We start from the raw sequence: 21,326 nt of genomic DNA, 5'->3' as shown, positions 1-21,326 counted from the left end.
GACAAAATATACATATAAATAGATTTATGTACTACAAACAAATGTATGAACATATATAGGACCAACTAAACTGTCTGTGGTAATAAATAATATTTTGTTCCACCCAAGTATGAGAACAGCTGCTATATGACAAATCAATGGAATGAAGACAGTTCTAGTGATTGAATAAGTTGAGTGTATTCCTGCTTGGTAGGAATGTAAACCTTCAGCCACACCGGCCCTGGCATGGATCAGTTTGACACACCTACGATTAACCTGTCTCTTGGCAAGCATTTTGACTTTGACCGCAAGTGCAACAATAGTGCGGAATGTAGATTGAACTCACTGAGCCCTTGAAAACATACCACTCATATGAATTGCTAGATTTTTGACAAGTAGGACTGGGGAGACAAGCAGGACATTTCAGAGAAAGTGACTTACTGTCTGCACCACTGGGGAGACATATTGAGACTGAAAGCTGTACCATTTCACTGTGGTCAAGTGAGCTGTCATTTGCTTCTCTGTAATCAAACCAGCCGCCCCTATATAATGTAGTGCGCCCGTATTGTGATAATTATGGTAAATTCATTGAAACTGATCAAAGCGAGCTGACATGAAGGAAAAAACACTTTACTGTCATTCTTTCTTACTTTTTTCAGTACAAAACTCTTACACGCAGAGAGGAGATGAAGTATTAACTTTACATGAACGCACCATGTGAAATGATTATATTTCGTCGCGTCGAAAATGTATTTATTGTGTCGACGTGCGGTTTTCAGTTCTCAGAATGAAGTGTTACACAACCAGGCCCAAATACAAAATAAATATAGAAAAGAGATTAATTGCATATATTCATACTCACAGTACTGTTCAATGTGGATTTTTTTTATTAATAAAACACCTTTGGATATAGACTGTACAGCAAAATATTACATTATATTAAAAAATGAATTAAAATGAAACTGTCTGTTTCCAGTCACTAATTCCACTGCAGGTACATTCTACAGGACCTTAGGTAGCTTCTCACAAACTTACAGAACTTTTCATTGTTGAAATTCATAATAAAATACCCTTGGATATTTACTATACAGTAGAATATTAAATTATTTAAAAAATAATTCAAATTAAACTGTCTGTTTCCAGTCACTAATTCCACTTCAAATACATTCTGGAGGACCTCAGGTATTTTCTCACAAATTTACAGAACATTTCACTGTGGAATATAAGAATGAAATGCACTTAGATATTACTGTACAGTAAAAATGTGATATTATATAAAAAATGCATTATGAATTTCCACAGTGAGAAGTCCTGTAAGTTTGTGAAAAGATACCTGAAGTCCTGTAACTGAAGTGAAATTAGTGACTGGAAACAGACAGTTAAATTTTAGTGAATTTTTAATATAATGTTAAATTTTTACTGTACAGTTAATATCCACAGGTGTGTGTAACACACACACACACACACACACACACACGAGCTAAGCTATCAGTTAGGCTACTCTTACACAAATAAAGCTTCACTACACAAAATCTACCACCCAGTCATACCGTATGTAACAAGCTAAGTTACACAAACACAGCAAAAGTAGTTCACTACTTATTTATATACAGTCTATGTTCACTACATAGGAAGCTATCCTACTTTGAGATGTGATAATTTCACATGACAATCAACATACATGTTTTAGTTGAACCAAATGGCATGCACATGTGTGTATGTGTGTTTGTGAATGACACAGAGGAAGGCCCATTTTAGCTAAAACCAGTTTAGCTCAGTGGGTTAAGGTAAATTGGGCCACCAATACAAACATCACTTTTCCAAAAAATATGTTCATATACCAAACGAGCAGCATTATTTCTGTTGGATGCCATCAAGACAGATATTATGCATAGTTTTCTATGTGCATGGTTTTTTTTTTCAATAGATTTATCATTTAGTTTAGTTAGATTTGGTATGCCAGGCTACTTACCATGCAACTTTCTGGTGCAGTCTAGATTTAAAGTATTGTCCCGCCCACCATAGCAACTGTAAACCAATCAAATCACCTGTTACTTGTCAAGCACAGTTATGTCAACTGTTGAAATCCTTTGCCATCATTGGCTCTAAATTCCAGGGGCTGGGACACCCAAACCTTAAATGACCCATTTTACCTGATATCACCCTACATTTTCGACGCAACGCAATTTAATAATTTCACGTGGTGTGTTCATGTAAAGTTAATACTTCATCTCCTCTCTGCAGGTAAGAGTTTTATACTGAAAAAAGTGATAAAGAATGACAGTCAAGTGTTTTTTTCTTCATGTCAGCTCGCTTAGAGCAGTTTCAATGAATTTACCATAACAATAAGGGCGCACTATATTATGTAGGGGCGGCTGGTTTGACTACGGAGAAGCGAATGATGACTCACTTGACCACAGTACCATTTCTGACATGTACATCAGAACTATTCTTTACACCGCATTTAAAACTCCCTTCCTAATCTCTATTCTTTACAGTATCCGTCTAAAGTCTTTGGAAAGGTATTGCTGCCATACTAAAAAAAGGCTCAGTATCACGTAATTTGGTGAAACTGTCACGTTATAAGGTGATAAATATCACTTTAAAACGTGATAAATACATTGTTAAAAAATACATTTAAAAAAAGTCTCAGTATCACGTAATTAGATGAAAAGTAAAGTGTTAACGTTATAACTTATAACAAACTTTTCATCTAATTACGTGATACTTGGCCTTTTTTTAGTGTGGCAGCAATACGTTTCCGTAAATGTCTAATGGTGTAATGAGATAATCATGTTTCCTGGAGCCGTTGTAATTTCGTAATCAGGAAGAAGCAGCAAATGTAAAACTCTGCAATACACAATACCGACGTACTTTAGCAAACAGAACTCTGAGATTATAATGTTGTTGTTTTTTTTATTGCTATGGGTGTGATACAAATCAGTGCAGTAAAAAACAAAGACTGTAAAAGGTGGAAACAATAACGTATGCAAGTCAAGTGAGAGCTGGGTTAACAGAATACATTACAAAACAGAGGAACTAGTTATTTTTATTCAGAATCATTTAGATTGTGAATGTCAGATGCTGCCTACATAATGAAAAAAACTAATAAAACAACTTACAACATACATACCAATGCGAAAAGTAGACTCTCTGTAGTCTGCTGTCCTGGCAGTTAAACGCTGAAGTCTTCAAACAGGGTTCTTGTGACGGACATTTCGAGAGAAGTAAATAAAATACATCTTTACATGCAGCTTCAGAGGGAAGAGGAAGCTCAGTGCCGAGCCGACTGCGCTTGAACACAGTTAACTCCTAGTGGGCGGTTACTTCTGAGGAAACGAAACACAAGCAATACTTTGTGTAGCCTAACTGTAAGAAATAAATCTCATGAACCATATGAGCTGTTACATATTCAACTAAAGGTCACGATTATCGCCACACCTGTAACACTCCCTGTACTGTTTTGTTTTTAAATACCTACCTGCATATCTTTTAAAGAACAAGAACACCGGTATTTCTTGTTTCTCATCACATGTTCTGATTAAATTCAACAACAGCCTCCCATGGGTGCCACAACAATATGTATGTGTGTGTCTGTTTGAGAGAGAGAGAGGGGGGAGAGGGACGTTTTCATTTAGTGATGCCAACATTACATTGAACATTACATGTTTTCCCATGTTCTGTCTGATGCTAGCTTATTAGTCTGACATTTAAAAACAGCTTGATACAAATTCACAATATTGACTCTCTGGCAGCACAGGCCAAAGCTCTTCCTCCTGCTCTTCGGACTTACTTTGAACCTTAATTGTTATTTTATGATCCTGGGGTGGAGTGTCTGAGATAAAAACAAACATTTATATTGAACTATTTATATCTACAGCTTTTACATATAACCCATGTTCATTTAACTGAATAAAATATCTATTTGAAAAATTGCAAAATGCTTGATTCTGAGTGAAATACACTCATCATAGAGCAATCACAGTCAAAATCATGCAAACACAGTTGCTGTGGGGAATATCATTAATGGACAATACAACCTGATCACATATAATAATAATGTCAGGTGAAGAGGTGAAATCTAATATGAACTAGATATAAAAGCCTACACTATAAGTAACAGGACATCAATTAACCTGTTGTGTGTCTGCCCCCCCAAATAGTGCTCATTGATGAATGGTATATGAAAGGAATGAAGAGTTAAAGTGGCTACATGGAATTTAGAGCATAAAGATGGACTGCACACGGCTCTCAACAATGGCAGTGGCTAGGTGGCTAGCAGTTAACAGGGCAACAGTTGGTACAGAGCAAAGAGTTTAATCTGAGGAGGAACTAGCAGGTGGCAGTTAGCTTCCACAACAACGCAATGGGCCAGGAAGGCTCTATCAGCAAAATGAGAGCAGTGAAGAGGGCAGTGAGTGGGACACACAGGGACTTTACATGCACAACATACACACACACAACACGAACGGCTACCACAACAATTTTTCTCCTGGAAGACTATCAGCTCACACCTGCTCACATCTAAAGACAAGTGTTTAGAATTTTTTAGTTCCAGCCTAGTCTCAGACTGAGATTCTACAAAGACTGTGAATCTTTCAGAGTAACTATTTACAAGACTACAACTAGATTCTTTGAGCATTTTTTTCCTACCATGCAATTTTTTTCCATCATGCTGTTAGCAAAAACTTTCAACATGGAGGAGAAGGAGCTTTTGGCTACAGCTGCTCTAGTGTGTGCAGTGGTTTGTGTTGAAAAAAAATGAGAAGACTTAAAAAGTTGACTATTTTACCGTAAAAATAGATATATATAAAAAGGAAGAATAAAGGAAATGAAAATTTAGAAATGAATTCATGATATACATTTATGTCCTATTTAATTATAATTTGTTCTATCAACTTTAATTTTGTTAATCATACATTAATCATCGATTATTCATTACTTATTTATGTATACATTTATTTATACATTTTAACTGGGTCTCCTTACTGTTCTCTTTACTAAGAAACGGCGCCCCCAAAAATCCCGCTTGTGGCCGTAAATATATGACATCAATATATTTGTATTTAGGACTGAGCTTACTAGCATTATTGTGATGTTACTTTTTCCTGTTAAAGTGGTTTTACTCATACTGCCCAGTCTGGAACCTTTCCCCCGCTCATCTATTGGTTGTTGATTGTGTTTCGTCACTGCAATTTGCAATTATATCAAATACGTTTGATATGATGGCAAACCCAAGACTAGGAAAAGACTGAAATTAAACAGTGCAGATTTCTACCTTAAACTTAACGATGGAGATGACGGGAGTGTGCCGTGACTCCAGTAAAACTCCTCGATTTACTAAAGACTTTCAGTTTTTAGACTGGGACTGTGAAAATATTTTTGGTGTAAGCCCAGCATAAGACGTGGATGCCTGTGGGTTTTTGTCTGTACATGTGTCTAATCTGCTGTGGAGCGATGCTGTACAGCGATGCGATCGTTTCAGACAGGTCCAAAAGTGTCAGCTCCTCCAGGTACAGAGCATGGTAGACCGCAGGAAGGACAAAGGAGACAGGAGGGAACACATGAACCAGCTTCACGTACAACTCCATTAGTCATTTACAAATTAATTTCCTCTGTGAGTTTTATTGATGTTCAAAAATATATTGTGATGTTTTTTTGTATAGTACCAATTTGTAAAATGTCCTGATATTCAGTGGTGGAATGTAACTAAGTACATTTACTCAAGTACTGTACAATTTTGAGATACATGTACTTTACTTGAGTATTTCCATTTTATATAACTTCATACTTCTACTCCACTACATTTTCAGTCAAATATTGTACCTTTTACTCCACTCCACTACTATTACTTTTCAGGTCAAGATTAAATGCAAAAAAAAACATGATCCATTGCAAGAATTTTTTTTTTTTAATTAAACCTCATAACAGTATATTAAGTAGTTAAAATGAACCCTTTCTCTACTAAATTAAATCCTGCTTACATTAATACAGCAACAAATAATCTAATAATATATATGTAACAACCTGAGTGGGTCCATTCTGAATAATAAATACTAATACTTTTGATACTATAAGTACATTTTTGGGCTGGTACTTCAGTATTTTTACTTTGAATGCAGGCCTTTTACTTGTAGTGGAGTAATTTCACAGTGTGGTATTAGTACTTTTACTGAAGTAAGGGATCTGAATACTTCTTCCACCACTGCTGATATTCCATATAGAGAATTTATACACTGTCTATACAAAGACTCCCTTTAAAACATCACACATCTTAGGAAAGATAATTTAAATTAAAGCTGCAAGCAGCGATGAACGGGCCCGAGCTGAGTGGAGCCGTCAGGGGAGCTGGCCAAGCTAGGTCCAGACAGACATGTCTACTTCATGCAGTTAAGGCAAAAACCACATCGTTTTTCAACATTTTCATTTTTGCCCACTATATCTGAATATTTGTGCATACTGGGCTCCCTAAACAGGCTGGAGGGTTTTTTTTTTGGATAATTTTTATATGTTCTTGATTTTAGAAAAATGCCTAATTGGACTTCAGATAGAAAAACAATGTTCTGAAACTGGATAAACCTTAATAGGTTTATTAAATTTTCAATGCTGAGCTGCATCTAAATTATTCTTCAGCTTTACAGCTTTCCGATGATGTACATCACTTTTATGGGGCATTTCCCAACAATTATAAGGAGTACTTGATCAGCAGATGGATTATGGCCCAACTGATACATAAACATTTACTTAACATATGTAAGTCACACAAAGATACAGGTACCCTACCAATCCCCAGCTTAACATTATACAACCTAGAATATAGTATTCGCCAAGTCATTACTGCAAAGCTGACTGTCTCTCCAACATCTGGGAGGGTCTCCAAAATTGTCTCCATGCGTGACTGCCCCTTAGTGGTGGAAAAAAGCCTCAATAATCACACTTACGAACAGGTCACCAGACTATTGCAGGGCAGGCACATATACCAAGAACCATTTATGCTCTCATTCACACCTACGTGCAATGTGACATTGACTTCTATGGATTGGAAGCTCTACTCTGCAGAAAAAAAAAAAAAAAGAAATATACAAAATAAGAACCTCCCATTGTGCAGCTTCCTAAACATAATGTATACATTAAATTAATGCACTTATTTATTATATGGGCAGTGATATTTTATATTAGCATAAACACTGAATTTGAACTGACTGCAAAGTAATGCACTTTTGCCCAGTACCATTTAGAACATAGAGTAAAGTACATCATCCATATAAATCTTTATTTTAAGGATAAGCTTACATTTTCAAGTATAGTACAGGAATCACTGCACTAGATACACAATATTTGCAATACATTGGACACGATAGCTGGAACATCTCATTTACCACTGTTGAAATAATGTAGGTCAAGAAGTTACACTGTTTTCTATTTCTTTTGGGTTCAAGTAATTATAAGGCAGCTCCAGCTCTGTGTTGCGATTGCTAATAGTCACGCTGAGGGAGGATAGCTCTGCTTGAAAATCCTTGATCATCTGTAAGGCTGCAGGCTCTTCAAAGCGTTGCTCTGGATAAGTACCCAGAGATAACTGACAAAAACAAAACCAGAGTCACATGACAGGGAAGCGGCAAACTATGAAAGGGAGAATTGCTAGTTCAACACCAGTGTCCATTTGAGTAAAAAAAAAACTACAGGTTTAACTTACAAAATCACTGTACTTCCTGCTGAACCGCCACAAAAGTGAAATGGATTTTCCTGCAGTTGATTTGTTCGGCAGATTTGCCAAAATGGCTTCCATACTTGACTGTCCTTTCGTTGTTGGAGGAGAATGGTACAGCACAATTGGAGCATTAGGAATCCAACCCTGAAGATCAAACTTAAGACATAGACCAGTCATTAACACAAGCACTATTGACTTTGAGCTGTACAATTACAGGAATAGTCCAACACTAATAAATTAATCTGATCTACAGCATCTAATGCTATTCATTGAGTTAGAATAGATGATTGATACCAAGGGGCAAGTTAATTGAAGCATAAATTACTTCTGGCATTACTCTTAAATTACATTACTCAGCAAGCAAAAAAACTCCAAAGCCTTGTCAATACGTTTTGTATGTAGAAATAGTATTCAGTTTAAATCGACTGCTTAAAATAAGTGCATTTTAGTTTAGGAACTTTTTGAAACCTTATGTAATGTTAAAATAATTGATTATTTTCTATATTGGTAAATGATTTTCTGCTTGATTTCTGCTTCTCTGTTGTCTGTCTCTGTTGTCTGTCTCTGTGAGTGACACAGGTCACTATCAAAGGTCAAACCTTGGGTGTAATATCTCGCTCTATGCATTTATATTAAATCAGCCAATATGATTTTGATACAATGATTATGTTTGTGTGTTAATGTTATAACATATATTTCATTGTCTGTTTCATATTTTTTAGACTTTTAGAATCTATGTGAGACTATGAAAATCCTTTGGCTCTGTAAGACATAATATCTTTGTAAGACATAACAAGGCAGGAGGTTTTTGTTGAATGTTCTGGAGAAGAGGCCAGGTCAGGATGGCCTTGTCCGGGGTAGCAAGATCGTATGCCCAGGTGGCATGACGTGCCGTTTTGTATCGATTAAAACTGGCGAATCAGCGGATCAAGAAGGCGGAACTTCCTGCAAGAAATCGACCAGCATGTTTTGTAAACAAATGTTAGTATTTTAATGGGTTCAGGGAGAGAGACGTGGTTCAGACTTCACAAACTGAAACCCGTCTGTTTGTATTAAGGGACATGAGTTTTTGAACCCGGAGAATCTCTGTAAAGTGCACATTTTTTGACGTATTGTAAAAAAACTATGTTAAACTGAGAACTTGGACGTCTCCAGCTCTTCATTTCCCCATCAACGATCTGCGCAGAAAAACTGTTTCCTCATGCAATTTTTCTAACAGTAATTTCTCTTCATTTAATGAAAAGGTAGGTAAATTTAACCTACCACTGTCATCCATTATTTTTTCCCCCTCTATGCTCATGGGTTCTTCAAGAAAGAAAAATCACAACAGGTGTTTTATTATTTACCTGTCCGGAGTGCACTGCTGCATGCTGACTTGTTGATGTGAAGACCACCATCGTGACAAACTTGATAAGTTCTTCCACAGTTTGAAAGCTTGAAGGGATTCCTGTCAGGAAAGCTTATGTTAAAATAAATCTAATAAAAAATAGAACAAATTCTGAACAAAGCATTTTATCCTCCCTTTATACAGGTTTTATCCAGAAGTAAAATTACCATTTGGCCCTTTTGTCCCCATCCTTTATCTCATTGTCCTAGCCAAAGAATAGGTTAACCAAAACATCTTAGTCATTTAATATGATAGCAACTCAGCCAATTGTATCATCCTGATTAGGATAAATTGTTTTTGAAATTTTTGAGCATGTTTCATATCTATGCTAAGTTGATGCATTTGTAAGTAATGTAAATTAGAGCTAACCAATGTATGGATTAATTAATTATTTAAATGTCCATGTTGACAGGATGAAATGTTATATTTGGATAATTATAATGCTGTGCAGAGTCAATGTAACTTTCCACTTTGCTAGTGATTTTATAATCTTTTTCTCACAGATTTAGGAGGGCACAGTTTGGGTTCTCAGCTGTCAAGGCTCGCTAACTCATAGATACGCACCTGTAAGAACAACACACACATATCATTGTGAACAGCTGTTATTAGTTACTGGCTAATAGAACTTGTCAGTATGTCCATTATTTGTACGAGGGACAGAGTGAAGGGGGCAGACGGAGGGGAAGACATGCGGGAAAGGGCTCTGAGTCGGATTCAAACCAAGGCCGCCTGATCACGAGGACAATGCCTCTATGGTACACGCTCTACCAGGACGGGACGTAACAAAACATACGGGACACCCCTAAATGTAAACTTTTATAGTGTTCATGGCTCACTCCAACTGAATTCCTGGGAGAATGATGTTGTTCTGAGTCCAGATCTGCATTATTTTACCTATGACCAAAAGTAAAGGCCAGTATTGAGACCTTACTTTACTTCCAGTGCATGTTTACTCTTGGGCTTCCAATCCACGAACCAGAGAGACTTTTACAGCTCCGTGTTCCTCTACACATCCATAAGGTAACACACAGTCCAGTTTCATATAGTGAATTGATGTGAATGAAACAGCTGTGGAGGTCAAAAGAGTCTGAGCCAGAGGACTCATAAAATATACTCAGTCAGTTACCACCAGCTCTCTGAAGACACCATTCATTTCACTGTAACCGTGTGTAGCAAATAGAACTCTTGGTGAATTGGTATTGAGGCTCATTTGCATAGAAAGGGGACACCATTGCTCCAAATGTATACAAATTACGTCATTTGAAAAGCACAGGAGCACTGAGACGCAATTTGCTTGGCAGCACAGTTAGAGGTGCATTTCCCCATGTGGGTGCTTTGAGTATTAGCCTGTTTCCATTTGCGCACATTTAGCAGTTGTAAAAGCCCCACAATCCTTTTGTGAAGTCTCCTCTAACATCGCTACAGTCTGTCCTCTCCCATGACATTTGAAAACCATGCTTGGAATAAATAAATAGAATATAGCAGACCAATTGCCACAAGAGAAATACCTGAGTCATGTCTTCCTAGAAATCCGTAGTGGAAGATCTCATTGATCCATTCCTGGAGCTCGGAATCTGAAGACACTTCACTGTCAGATGAGTAATAATAGGCCACCATTGCCTTTACAAAGCTGAGGGCAATAAAAAGTGTACCAGTATCAGAATGTTTGAAGTATGATTTACAAATAAAGCTCAGAGTTTTCCCAGATATGTTGAGACATTTCCACAATCGTAATGCTTGTCTAGTTTTAGCAGCTGGCAGAAGTTCACCTGTTGATGATGCTCCAAACCCTTATTCCATCATCTCTGAAATAAAAGTTGGGGATGGACTCCAGTCCTCTAGCTGCAATGTCTTCAGGCAGGCAGAGGGAGGTGTAGGTCACGTGAGCAAGCCCCCTTCTCATCAGTTCTTCCACTCCATCTGTTCCAATTGAAGTCTGAAATGTACATTACAAATATTTTGTTTTCTAAACAAGTATTCTGTACAAAATACACCAATATCAGTATCATCTTGCTTACTTTTAAACTAAATGTTTCAACATTTTCAAACTATAAACATTAACTCAAAAGACAGCATACATTTTTTTTTCTTTTTTTGCCGCAGTTTAACATCCTAAATATATATCACATTATTTTAGTTTACCCCTTAGCATTCAAACGACTCCCTTTCTTCTTTGAGAGGCTGTGGTGGGTTCAGTTTTAAAGCTGGCATCAAATGAAACTAGAAGATCTGAGGAATCTAACCATGTGGTGATATCTTGTCTGCAAGGGGGTGACAGAACGCTCTAAAGTAAAAGGGGAACTTCAGCAAGGGAAAAACTAGCATTGCAATTTTCAAAGTAGTCCCTGGACCTCTGACCCTCTGGGCCTCAGCAGTGAGGCAAATGCTTTAAACCTGTATTCTTTCGAATGGCCAGCAGGGGGCAACACCATAGGTTGCAAAAGGAGATATTAGAGGCTTTAAAAAAAAGTTGGGGAAAAAAAGTCATACTTCTCCAAGGAATCTACCAGGGCCATATAAACGAGCACGAGCAATGATGTTTATTTGCAGGGTATATCGATGATGGGGGATCAACAACTGTGAAGAGAAGAAAGAGGGAACAGTGACAGTCATGAACTAAATAACAAGGAGCTGGGTAAATATAAAATACAATCCTCGTCTTTGCGCACTCAAATAAAAACGAAGGCCTACCTTGTGCAGGGGGTGATTCATTGGGAGGTTGCGAAGTGTTGAAAGTGTGTAAACTTCTGCCAGTAGATGAACTCTCAGCAAATGGCTGACTGTGCTGCCGTGAATGGCATCTGCATTCCTCACATAAATCTTGGCCAGCAACCAGTCAGATTCCAAGTCGCTTGGCAGAAAAATTGGGTTGTCCTCTGAGGGCTGCTGATGGAGCTGAAGGAGAAGCCATATTTAAGCTTTGCAGAAGATGATCAAAAACATAAATGTAAGAAGTAATTCATAAAGAGAAACCTGAATTGCAATGGGAAGTAGTTTCTTCTCTGGGTTAAGGTACAGCAGGCAGAGAGGAGCTGTCGAAGCTAATGGTTTACCATCAATAACTCGTGTGGGTAGACCTTTCATGATCTTATAATCAATAATGAATATATTGCCCTTCTGTAGAATACAACAAGTGAGTGGTTAGGTAAAACAATGTTTAACATGTCTAAATCACAGGAAATGTGTTTTCATACCTCCATCTCCGCAGTCAAAGAGCTTCCGTTGGCCAGGAAAGGTTTCACCATTTCCTCTGTTACTGGGAAGTTGGAGGGCAGCTTTGAACATAGTTGGATCACCATGGGGTTGACACCATTAAGGAACTGGTATCCAAAAAAGTCATCCTCCTTCCAGTGCTCCGACACATACTCTGGAACATTATTTTTTTTAATTTTTTTTTTATAGATGTTTGACAGACAAGTCAATGTTGACAGAGATGTTTGACAGATAAGTCAAACATGCTGTACTGAGATCCTACCTGGGATGGGTGCCTTTTTGAACCATGAGAACTCCTTAAAGGCCTCAAAGCTTTCAAATTGCTCAGTAGAGTTTATCAGGTCTTTCAGTTTGAGCTCAGCTAATCTGAATGAAGAAAAAAGCATTTCACTTTTGTTTATTGCACTATAGTTATTTATGCAATTGTCCAGCATCGTTTTTGTCATTCATATATATATATATATATATATATATATATATATGACAAAAACGATGCTGGACAAAATATATATATACACACATACATATATATATAGGCAGGTTGTAGCACATACCCTGCTTCATACTCGTATCTTATTTCAAAGGCTCTTGAGAATGAAAAGCTGATTTCTGCAGGAACAGCTGTTTGACCATCGATGTTTAAGATGTATGGCAATCCTTCTGCATACTTCCTCCATCTGAGGAGAAAAACGTGTTATGAATCCCAGTCTATCTATATATTATTATTATCATTTATTTATCTATTTTAAAAGGGGGGGGGGGGGGCACCTTGTTATGCAGTTTATTGATCGAAAACTCACTTGTACATTAATTTTTGTTGGACCAGTTCTTTTTTCCGCTGGTCTACCAGTCGAGGATGGAGATCTTCAAAAGCTTTTGTAGCTGTGTGAATTACAACCCCGGGATGGATTTAAAATATGCATCTCTAAACAAATTCAAACACATGAAATTTCATACAAAAAATAAATAAATTACATAACCCCATAGCTCCTTAAAGAAAGGGAAAACACTTTACTAACCTCTTCCCCCTCTCAACCACACAGATTCCCCCCTGGACAGCCAAGTGTGACAGGGGAAGAGAATTTCATCCTCCTTAGGTGTCTTCACCAGTACTGTGGAGCAGAGCCAATCCTTTTCTGGGGATTCAAGGAAAGGATCTTTCTCCAGCTTGAGGAGCAGAAGAAATCCTAAAGAAAACAGTGTAGTCACAGTATACGTTCCCACCTGTGGTTGGAGAAGATGACGCAATCAGGAATACTGACATGGACCAAATAGCTCAATATTTTATGGGCATACTCTAAAAAGTTAACCCAAAATCAAAAATACACATTTTCCCTCTTATCAGTGCAGTTTATAAGTATAGATTGTTTTTGTCCATGGTGCCAAATGTTGGAGATATTTGGTATAACGATATTTGCCTTCTCCGTATTTTGTGCTCAAAGCATGAAAAAGAAAGAAAAGAAAAAAGCACTAGGGATGGGCGATATGGAGAAGATCTAATACTTTTGATCAAAAACCTTGTTATCGATTTGCAATGACTATAAAAAAAACTGCACAGCTATCTGCTAATTCTGATGTAATGACTAAGTGGGTAGAGACAAATAATGCAACAGTTAGAATAGTCTAGAGAATGACACCACTCTGAAGTGAAGAAAAATATTCATACCATATTAAAATATCCAAAATCGACGACAATATTTAGTCTCATGACTTTTTCTCTTCTTTCTAGTTTAGTATTTGGCCATATATCGGTTATATCCAAGATAAGGCAGCCATCTCACTCAGCCGATATCTCCAATAGTATATATAAAAAAAGCACAGTATTTTTGATTTGGGGATGACCTGTTCCCTTAAGCTTCTTTCAAAAAATCAAACCAAACTGTTCCTAAACTGAATTTTGTACCAAGATCCTATCAAGTGACCGAAAAAATGCTAATGAATGATTGATGTTAAAAAAAACAAAAACCCTAGCAATTTCCCTCAGAGCTCAAATAATCAAGTCTTGACATAGTTACAACTCACCTTTTTAGTATCATTCAGTCCAAAGCTGGTCAGCTGAGTGCGTTCAGATTGCCTCTCAGTGCCGATCAGGGTAACATACAAGTTATCAAGTGTGCCTGCATGCAGTGAGCTCCCTGTATTCACCTCCAGAGTGTACTCTGCCATAATGCCTTGCTAGCTACAACAACTGAGACAATAGCGAAAAACAAAAACCAACCCTGATTACATGCAACAAGTAGGTTTGCTCCACACAACAGTCACATATGATGACATCAATCATGCACAAACATTGTAAAGTTTCTGATCTTGGTGAACAGATGAAGCTCCCTGGAGAGAGAACACACCTTTTGATTTGAACCACTAAACATGTTCAGCAGCAATATCTAAGCCACTTGGGCAATTTAACAGAAATCACAGGTGTTTGACATTCCCTAATTACAAGACACCTCAGAGTGTGTTGCTTTCCACGAGGTGATTAGTCCACTAAAGGGACCCAGATCAGGGTATTTTCCTTACTGAATCAAAACAATAATGGCATATTTCATTTGTTGTACTCAAAAAGTAAGAATAAGTGAGTAAGTATAAATCTAGCTCAGTATTATTACTGAATATTTTATCTCAGACTCTGAATTGCTGTGTATGGGTTGTGAGGTTATTTTTCTAATGAAAAGATCAACTTAGTTTGTTCAGAGAATCTGTATTCGTTCACACTAAAGATCTTTGGGGTTGGTGATATGTGGACAAAGACATTACTGCCTATGTTACTGGTACTGAGAATGTATCTGGGCCACTATAAACCCCACTTTGTGATCAAATGTAAATGACCATTACTCAAGAAGTTAGTCAGAATTCCAAGGCTGTAAAAATAGACTCTTGCTTATGTTTAATCCATCAGTCTTGATGGGTTTTTTTTTGTTTTAGAACATATTATGTTAAATATCATCATTGGATAGCTTGTATTTCATTTTTTCTGTACCCTAATTGTACATGATGCTTTTGTGTTAAAGATTATGATTAGAATATATATGTAAACCAACAGTCGACAGCCATAGTAGCTCCTCTGAGGCTTTACTGAGGCACAGCATGCTAACATGCTACTGTTAAGCAGGTTTAGTGTGCACTTTGTTACTGAATGTCCATCTCTACAGACTGGAAGGCATGATTTGCACATGAAAACATATCATGCTTTGTAAATGCAGTATACAATGCATTTTTCCAGTGCAGAAGAATGGCAGAAAATGCTGTTTTCAGCATCTCAAATATGGAGATTTCCTGCTATTCTGTTTTATATCATAATTAATATTTGGGTTTTCAACTGACACAACAAGAACTTTAAAGACATCACCTTGGACTTTGAGAATTAGATGGATATATTTAGCTATCTTCTGGTCTTATAGACCAAAATGATTAATCAATTAATCTAGAAAAGAATTGGCAGGTTAAACAATAATTAAAATATTCATTAGTTTCAGGACTATATCCAGGCACCAATGAATAATACCTTCAATGAAATTGTATATTAATGACTTGGTAGAGTTTTAAGGACAAACAAATACATAAAAAGCTGTAAAGACTTTATTAAATGGTAGCAAATCACATGCATTATCGGGCTGTTCTCATATTAATATCCTTTATTTTTATCATTAAGGGTCACAGATCAACATAGGAAGGATTAGCAAATCTTGTGTAAAGTGCTGGCATAACTTCTGTCACACAGAAACAATGCAATATAACCAACAATCCGCTTTTCCCCATGGCTACGACTGAAAGGCAATATAGTGAACACATTTATACAGGTATATCATATAGAATAATATAAATCTATTGTGCATGTTGTCTTCCAAGAAAATATATTTTATCTTACCAGAATAAGGGAGTATTTTCAGCACAAATCCATGCAAAGCTAATTGTTTTTTTTCTCCACATAGGGACAACCACAAAAACAGGTGTTACTTCATTAAGGCTTCTTCAGAATCTAGTGGAATACATGAAGAGTTATGCATTTTCAAGAACGAACATTTTTAATTGCAACATCCACATATTACCACAGTGACTCTCGTGCAGCTAGGAGAGCTCTGGCATGTTTGGTCAGGTGTTAACGTGACGCAGGACGCGACGCAGCGACTGTCCGTCTCGTGCCGTACACATGGCAGGAAGGGGAACAGGCTCGGTCTTGTGCTCCACAACGTTGAAGTGGCACTTCTTAAGATGGTCTGACATGCTGGGGAGATCAGTGAAACCCCATGACAACACTGGGCTGAAGGCAGTGCTGAATCTCCACACCTGAAAATAACAAAAAAGATATTGGAGTCAAGAGGGCATTGCATGAAAATCATAAATAATCATATATATTTCAGTGGAAATGAAAAAACAAATGTGCAAAAATGATCATTCTCTTATACTGTGAATAAAATCACAATTGCAATATCAGTCAGAATATTCGCAGTTAGATAGTAGTTAGTTATTTCCCCCCAAATCGTGCTGCCCTGTTTACAGTATAAGTTTTCCACTCACTCTATTTTTGACCTGCCATGACACAGTGCCAGGGACACCAGGGCATGGTCTTCGCTCCCACTGCAGCTCCACTATGCCCCTGGCCTGGAGGAGACTGGCACACACCTCCCTCATAGTCCGTGACACTAGTGACAGCTGGCACAGGCTGAAACTGTCCAGGAACCCAGCTATGTGCCACAGTATCTCGATGGGAAGCCCACTAATTTGGTCAGATGGGAAGTCACTTGGAAGATATGCCCTTGGGCACGGCTGAACCCCAAAGGACCGAAGGTGTCTGTCATGAACAATTTTGGCCCCCGGGGTGGATGGGTAAAACCTCCGCTGAGAAAATGTGCAGCCATAATAAGCCAAGGGGCAGCGGTGCTCCATCCAGCCATTGAGACCTGCGTGAATGTCCCCATGGACATTTATGAAATGGGAAGAAAACTGGTCCCGGCGCAATGCCTGCCCACAGACGAAGGGGAACATGTGCTGGTAGCGAGGGTTAGCGGGGAGGTAGCGGTTATGTGGGACTGCCTCGACCTCCAGAGCTTCCAGGACAAGGCCGAGACGGAGTGTGCGAAAAGGGCTGGGGTAGGACAGCTGGGGGGCAGCATGGTCACAGGCAGATGCAGAGGCAATGTCACCAACTCTAGTGTTGGTTACCAGGATTGCTGCAGGAAAAGTGAAAGTCTGTGTGCCAAAGTCAACATGGTAGCCATCAACAAAGACTGTGTCAGAGATCCTTCTGCACTCTCTGGACTCCTCTAAACAAAAGAGCAGTGCTGCTGTGATCAGATCAATTTCTCCCAGACCCATGGGGTCGTCATCCTGTTCCAGATCTGAGGTATCTACTGCCTTGTCCTCCATTTTGGGCCGCAGTCTATACAGTGACCTGTCTGGGTTGAAACTTATCCGTCCATTAGGTAATGACCATTGGCTGTGGCCCCTAAAAAACTGGTAGTTGTGGAATTTACGCTCAGCCCCATGGTTTTCTAAAACAACTAGCCCCCTATCTTCTAGGACCACATGACCAGCCCTCTGTGCCACACCCTGGCTGACATGCACCGGAGATGCCATTGGAGGAGTTACTGGCTCCTGAGAAACCCCAGCATTCGTGTCATCTTGGACCTCAACAGGATGGGTTGTCTCCAGACAGGCCTCCATTTCTCCTGACAGTGGTCCATTTGTTGTCTTTAAAACCTTTAGATCTGTTCCTGTCAGAGCCCCACTTCCTCTCAAACAGCTAGAACAAACACTTTGCTCCTCCATCTCTCTTTTTTTCAAACCACCAGGGGATACCGGTTTTTTGTCTTCCAGTCTATTCTCAAGGTCTCCATTGTTGCCCGATATACTTCTCTGCATAGCAGCTTCTCTGTTCACACACTCTGTGCTGATGTCAACAGAGCTGGAACTGCTTACAAAGTCCAAAGCAGCAGCTAAGCTTCTTGCAGTCTCCACTGTGGCCTCGTAGAGTTTACTGAAGTGCTCTTCGTTCAAGCCATTAATTCCACTGAGTATTCTGTCCTTTGCCGAGCCTGGTGGAGGTGGTTGTGGCTGTCGTGAGGATGATGACTGTGAAGATGACTCAATCATGGTGGAGGCCTCAGGGGTGGAAGTTGGGTCTTTTGCCCTGTTCTCCTTACTAACAGGGACGAGCGGCTCTCCTTCTGCAGTAGGTGCCATGGCGATCACCTTGAGGGACTCCAGTAGTGTACGCTGGTCCTGAAGAGCAAGCGCCATATCCAGCTGTTCCACCTCCTCCACTCCACGGCTCAGGCTCTCATAGGAGGTATAGTCCAGGCAGCTAACAGGCCATCTGTTCCACTCCATGGTGCAGCATACCACTCCAGCTGGGCACACTTCAAGGTGTGCATACATCTGGTTGCGCACCAAAGTGGCAGGGCAGCCATAGCCACTGTTTAGGCAGGGAACCCTCAACAGTGGGCACATAAGGTGGTGCTCATCAACTTTGCAGGAGTGAAATACAGCCCCACACACCAGAGGACAGGTGAGAAGATCGCAGGAAATGCCTGGCTGAGGTCTGACCATGCATCTCTGATTCACACAGGACATGCAGTGAACATGGTCCTCCTCCATCTTCGGACCTCAAGGGGTGGAAAGCTTGTGAGGGTGACTGTGAGAAAATCCACTTTCCTGCCAAAAAAAAAGCAAAAATAGCAAATAATGTCATGTAAAGATGAGATAGAGATGAAGAGGCCACAAAGTCTTGATCACCTCTTTGAAGTGCAGTTTTTCAATATGAGTGGCAGCTTGTATCACATGCTGATTACTATATGATTAATGATTAGCGTTCAAGTTTTGGGATGTATATATATATAATCTTTAAACTATGTGTCTAAACCACATGTCACTGTGCTTGCTGAGATCCTTGCCCAAAAGCCTCAAATCTTTTTTCCACACAAACAAGGAAGGTAAAAACAGGAGAAGTCACAGGGTCAAATGGCGTCATATCACTGGGGGACAACACATGCACCGTGTAACTGGAGCTGCAATGTTGGAGGCTTACAGCAGACCGCTAAACAAAAATAGACCAGATTACAATGAAAGATGGACAGGTTAAAGAGAGGGATAAGAAATTGCGCTACAATCTGTTCTGTTGAGGGGAAAAATGGGATAAAGTGCTAAACAGGACTGCTAAGCAAACTGAATGACTAAGCAAATCTAAATTGTCTGAGACGCTGCTGTTGGTCTCTTGTCCTGTCTAGTGCCAGCACAATGACTGTCAACCAGCACCCCCACGTGGCTCTGGAAGGAAACTGCAGTCGTGTGATGCACCCACAAGGCTGTGTCCTGCAAATACCTTATTAGGAAGCTTCGCAGCACGAAATCAAGGAGGGCAAAAACCTTTCCTTTCTTACATTAGGAAGTCGTGAGACAACTCCAAAAAGACCTTACAAAACAAAACAACTAAGTATTTGATATTAGAAAAAGACATGTTGCTTTATCTTTGTGAAGTTAAACTGATTGAGTGTGGTGATGCCGAAGCTGCAGTTTGATTGACATCTGATTGTTTACAAATATAGATTTTTTCTATAGGTATTATAAGAAAAGGCAAGTATGATGGGTTCTTACACACTCACTACAAAATATGTCAACTAAAAAGATTAGTATAATGTGCATATTATAGGCAAATAATATAACTGAAGTGTACTTTAACAGACAGAAGGGGCACTAAACATGGTTACCTTTACATGCTAATGTCATGTGTAGACACTACTGAGAGAGTCAATGTTATGCAACGGGGATGATCATCAATGAGCATCTGTCTGTTTCCATAGCCACTTCACCAAACTATATATATCTATATATATATATATATATATATGGATACGCGCATATTTTAAAAGGAACTGCTATTCTGTCTTTAAATCATTTGTCTCGATTTATAAATACAGCTTGCAAAGACTTCAGTAAGTACATCATCAAACAAGTCACTGAGCCATAACATCACACATTTCATCGTATATAAATCCTTAACTGTGGGGAATATCTACGATGCTATCTTCTAGTTAAATCAGTTTCAGCAGTTAATCAGGCGGACTCAAATAAATACACTGATGCCAGCTGAGGAAGCTTCCTACCAGCAATACACAGTAAGCTACTGTAGCTAGTTAATGTTGCTGACTGCTGAAGTTTACTTACAACAAACAGGATCCGGCAACAACGACAAGCTTCAGATAATGTATATAGCAATTTGTATGCACTCCCGTACTGCAAGCCTGTTTGCTGTTATATTTTCTTTCGCTATTAAATCAACTAGTTTTTGCAACAATGGCAAGCTAGCTTAAACTGGCCCCGGTGGCTAATGTTAATGCTAACAACAGCTAGCCAGCTCGGAAGTTCACAACAAGCGAACTTAGCAGGATAATGTTGCGTTAGCACACGAGAAGCTTCTCACCTTCTCGTTGTGTTGGCAGGGAGACGTTTGTTGTTGTATATTAACACAGCAAGCTGTTAGTTAACTACCTTTGATGAGAAACTGCTAATGATAGCTAACTACAATCCTTGTCACTCAGCCTCCCTTTTTTATGCTCAAAACTTTATTGACCAAAATGTACATCAGCTTGACAATTATTATTACAAAGGCTCACATGGACATGGGGAAACAAAGACCAGCAGAGGAAAAATAAAATAAAATGTTATTCGAGAGATGATATTATTGAAAAGGTAAAATTGAAAGTATAGGTTTTAAACAAATAAAATTAACATATCGCCACCCTGTTAAAATAATCGCCGAACTAATTTTTTCAAGTTTTGCAGGAAACACAAAAAACATCACTAAAAGTGTAACATGACATTTATTGATCATTTCACTCAAAAAGGATGTAACAAAGGATGGCTATTGGCATAGTAATAACACTGTGTGTAAATTATGATTATAGAATTATAGAAATTATTATTTTAGAAATAAATGACTAAAATGCAATTTTTTGAACAGGCCTTTGTGACTTAAGCAAGATATGGTAACACTTTATTTTGAAGGTGTCTACATAAGAGTCACACAAGCCTGTCAAAAAC

At 38.6% G+C, this 21,326-nt stretch overlaps 2 protein-coding genes across 3 annotated transcripts; both read right to left on the bottom strand.

Moving 5' to 3' along the window:
- Positions 1 to 7,231: 7,231 nt before the first annotated feature.
- LOC131990593 (hydroperoxide isomerase ALOXE3-like) lies at positions 7,232 to 14,652 on the bottom strand. Its single transcript, XM_059355662.1, has 14 exons — positions 14,313 to 14,652; positions 13,310 to 13,514; positions 13,091 to 13,172; positions 12,845 to 12,967; positions 12,553 to 12,656; positions 12,272 to 12,444; positions 12,051 to 12,194; positions 11,769 to 11,972; positions 11,568 to 11,654; positions 10,847 to 11,013; positions 10,586 to 10,707; positions 9,037 to 9,137; positions 7,676 to 7,846; positions 7,232 to 7,558 (listed from the first exon to the last, which is right to left on the bottom strand). Exons 1-14 carry the CDS (start codon positions 14,454 to 14,456, stop codon positions 7,379 to 7,381), a joined length of 2,007 nt encoding a protein of 668 aa, XP_059211645.1. The 5' UTR covers positions 14,457 to 14,652; the 3' UTR covers positions 7,232 to 7,378.
- A 1,196-nt stretch (positions 14,653 to 15,848) lies between these two features.
- On the bottom strand, positions 15,849 to 20,864 carry LOC131990614 (F-box only protein 30-like). 2 transcript variants are annotated; one of them, XM_059355687.1, is made up of 3 exons: positions 20,707 to 20,864; positions 16,806 to 18,941; positions 15,849 to 16,574 (listed from the first exon to the last, which is right to left on the bottom strand). In XM_059355687.1, exons 2-3 carry the CDS (start codon positions 18,882 to 18,884, stop codon positions 16,380 to 16,382), a joined length of 2,274 nt encoding a protein of 757 aa, XP_059211670.1. In that variant the 5' UTR covers positions 18,885 to 18,941; positions 20,707 to 20,864; the 3' UTR covers positions 15,849 to 16,379. The 2 variants fall into 2 exon arrangements, with proteins under 2 accessions (XP_059211670.1, XP_059211671.1); XM_059355688.1 differs by lacking the exon at positions 20,707 to 20,864 and adding an exon at positions 20,451 to 20,661.
- Positions 20,865 to 21,326: the final 462 nt, after the last annotated feature.

This window comes from Centropristis striata, chromosome 18 (assembly GCF_030273125.1).
Source record: "Centropristis striata isolate RG_2023a ecotype Rhode Island chromosome 18, C.striata_1.0, whole genome shotgun sequence".
NCBI lineage: Eukaryota > Metazoa > Chordata > Actinopteri > Perciformes > Serranidae > Centropristis > Centropristis striata.
This window is presented reverse-complemented; position numbering and strand designations above follow the sequence as displayed.

Excerpts from the sequence above, each read along its gene's own strand:
- LOC131990614 (XM_059355687.1), bottom strand. The coding sequence starts at position 18,884 with ATGGAGGAGGACCATGTTCACTGCATGTCCTGTGTGAATCAGAGATGC. Across the intron at positions 16,575-16,805 it reads CATGGCAGGTCAAAAATAGA|GTGTGGAGATTCAGCACTGC; the intron begins GTGAGTGGAAAA and ends TGTTATTTTCAG.
- LOC131990593 (XM_059355662.1), bottom strand. The coding sequence starts at position 14,456 with ATGGCAGAGTACACTCTGGAGGTGAATACAGGGAGCTCACTGCATGCA. Across the intron at positions 13,173-13,309 it reads GTGGTTGAGAGGGGGAAGAG|CTACAAAAGCTTTTGAAGAT; the intron begins GTTAGTAAAGTG and ends TAATTCACACAG. Across the intron at positions 10,708-10,846 it reads GTTTGGAGCATCATCAACAG|CTTTGTAAAGGCAATGGTGG; the intron begins GTGAACTTCTGC and ends TATTGCCCTCAG.